The sequence below is a fragment of the Charadrius vociferus genome, unplaced genomic scaffold (assembly GCF_000708025.1).
Source record: "Charadrius vociferus isolate BGI_N301 unplaced genomic scaffold, ASM70802v2 scaffold615, whole genome shotgun sequence".
NCBI lineage: Eukaryota > Metazoa > Chordata > Aves > Charadriiformes > Charadriidae > Charadrius > Charadrius vociferus.
This window is the reverse complement of record NW_009648346.1, coordinates 56,926-58,591: the sequence shown is the minus strand read 5'-3', so window position 1 is coordinate 58,591 and position 1,666 is coordinate 56,926. Positions and strand designations below refer to the sequence as shown.

At 64.5% G+C, this 1,666-nt stretch overlaps 1 protein-coding gene across 1 annotated transcript in view; it reads left to right on the top strand.

Moving 5' to 3' along the window:
* SMTN (smoothelin) overlaps positions 1-1,108 on the top strand; it is a 24,971-nt gene extending 23,863 nt beyond the window's left edge. The window contains exon 21 of the mRNA XM_009885096.1: positions 958-1,108. Within this exon, the coding sequence (XP_009883398.1) occupies positions 958-1,108 (151 nt within the window). The remainder of the gene's footprint in view (positions 1-957) is intronic.
* Positions 1,109-1,666: the final 558 nt, after the last annotated feature.

Genomic DNA, 1,666 nt, shown 5'->3' with positions numbered 1-1,666 from the left:
TTCACTCTCTCCACCACCCCCCAGCAGCAAAACGAGAGGATGGAGGTGGCCAAGTATTCTCTGTCCCCAACCATGCTGGCAGCCTCCTCAAGATTGTTGCCCCCCCCGGAGCTGCCCAGGGAGAGAGCCCCCAGCCTAGGGAGAGAGAGCAAGCACCTCTAGCCCAGGCAGCTGCCTGGGTGGTGTGGGCAGGGAGGCCAGGGCTGCCACCCCACCAAAGGGGCAGCAGCAGAGCCCAGAGGCTGCAGGGATGGGGGAACAGCCGTGGCTGTTCTTCCAGAGTGCCCCCAAGGTTGGCAGCTACCGGAGCAGGGCCCTACACAGACCCCAGCACCATACCAGTGCCCAGGCTGGGAGGTTGTGGACATAGGCCAGTGCTGAGCTGGTTGAAACTGGATGGTGCCCACCCCACCAGTGGTGCTGTGCTGTGCCTGGGGCAGGCAGCCCTCTGGGCTCTGGTCCAGGATGAGGGTGGGAACTGGGCTGGCAGAGCTGATGGGAGGCAGTGGGGGACAGGGCTTGCAGCAGGAGTGATCAGCAGTGTGTCACCAGGACTGCCTTGCCTGTCTCTGGACCAGCAGGGGGTGAGGGGGTGGGGTGGGGGATGTTGGGGTGGGGACACAGCACAGGCATGTGTGGACAAGGCAGGTCTCTTCCTACATTGCTTCAGCATCTGCTGGAGAGGGAGGGTGAGCACAGCCTGAGCAGGGGTTGACTGCCAGCGCCAAAAGCTGGGGCAGACAGCACCAGGATGGCAAGGGGGGCGGGTAGGCAGCACCCATTGTAGGCAGCATGCGCTCTTCACAGTGCCAGGAGTGGCAGAACTGTGGGTATCGAAGGGTGGGCAGGAGCTGAGTGAGGCTGAGGGCAGCAGTGCCCAGTGCCAACAGGACCCTGTCCCAGTCCCCACAGTGGGGCAGCCCGACCAGGGCTGTGCTGAGGGATGTGTCTCTGCAGGATGCTGGTGGACTGCGTGCCCCTGGTGGAGGTGGAAGACATGATGATTATGGGGAAGAAGCCAGATGCCAAGTGTGTCTTCACCTACGTGCAGTCCCTCTACAACCACCTGCGTCGCCACGAGTTGCGCATGCGGCAGAAAGAGTGCTAGAGCCTGCCCTGCCCACCACCCTGCTGCCCCCTGCCCTCAGGGCTGCCGGCGGACAGGGGAGCTGCCTGCCCCAGGAGGGTCTGGGGGAGCCAGCAGACCAGCGCTGGGGATGGGGGGCTCTGCCACTGGGGCGACCCCATGCCTCTGCCTCACTGGAGTTCCCTCTGCCCTGGCCGGCTGCGGTCTGACCCCGCAAGCAGGGCCAGGCAGGTGCTGCCAGGGATGCTCCCCAGCTTGGCTCGCCTTGGCTCGCCTCCTGCGCTCCAGCGTGTTAAGTTATTTGTTCTCCAGGAGTTGTTTGTCCCGTGGGAAGCACCCCTGTGTCCCTGAGGAGGCCTGGGCATGGCTGCGCCCTCAGGCCCAGGGCTGATGTGGGTCGGCAGTTGAGCACGGTTGTGCAGCCCAGCCTGGGTTGTGGTGCATCCCGCAGGCAGCATGCCCATGTGTGGTTCTTTTTGGCCCCCTGTGAGGAAGCCCCTCTGCCCACTGCAGACCCCGCTTGGTGCCACCTCCTTGGGGACAGCTCCAAAGCCCCTGTGCTGACACCCTGCTTCCCAC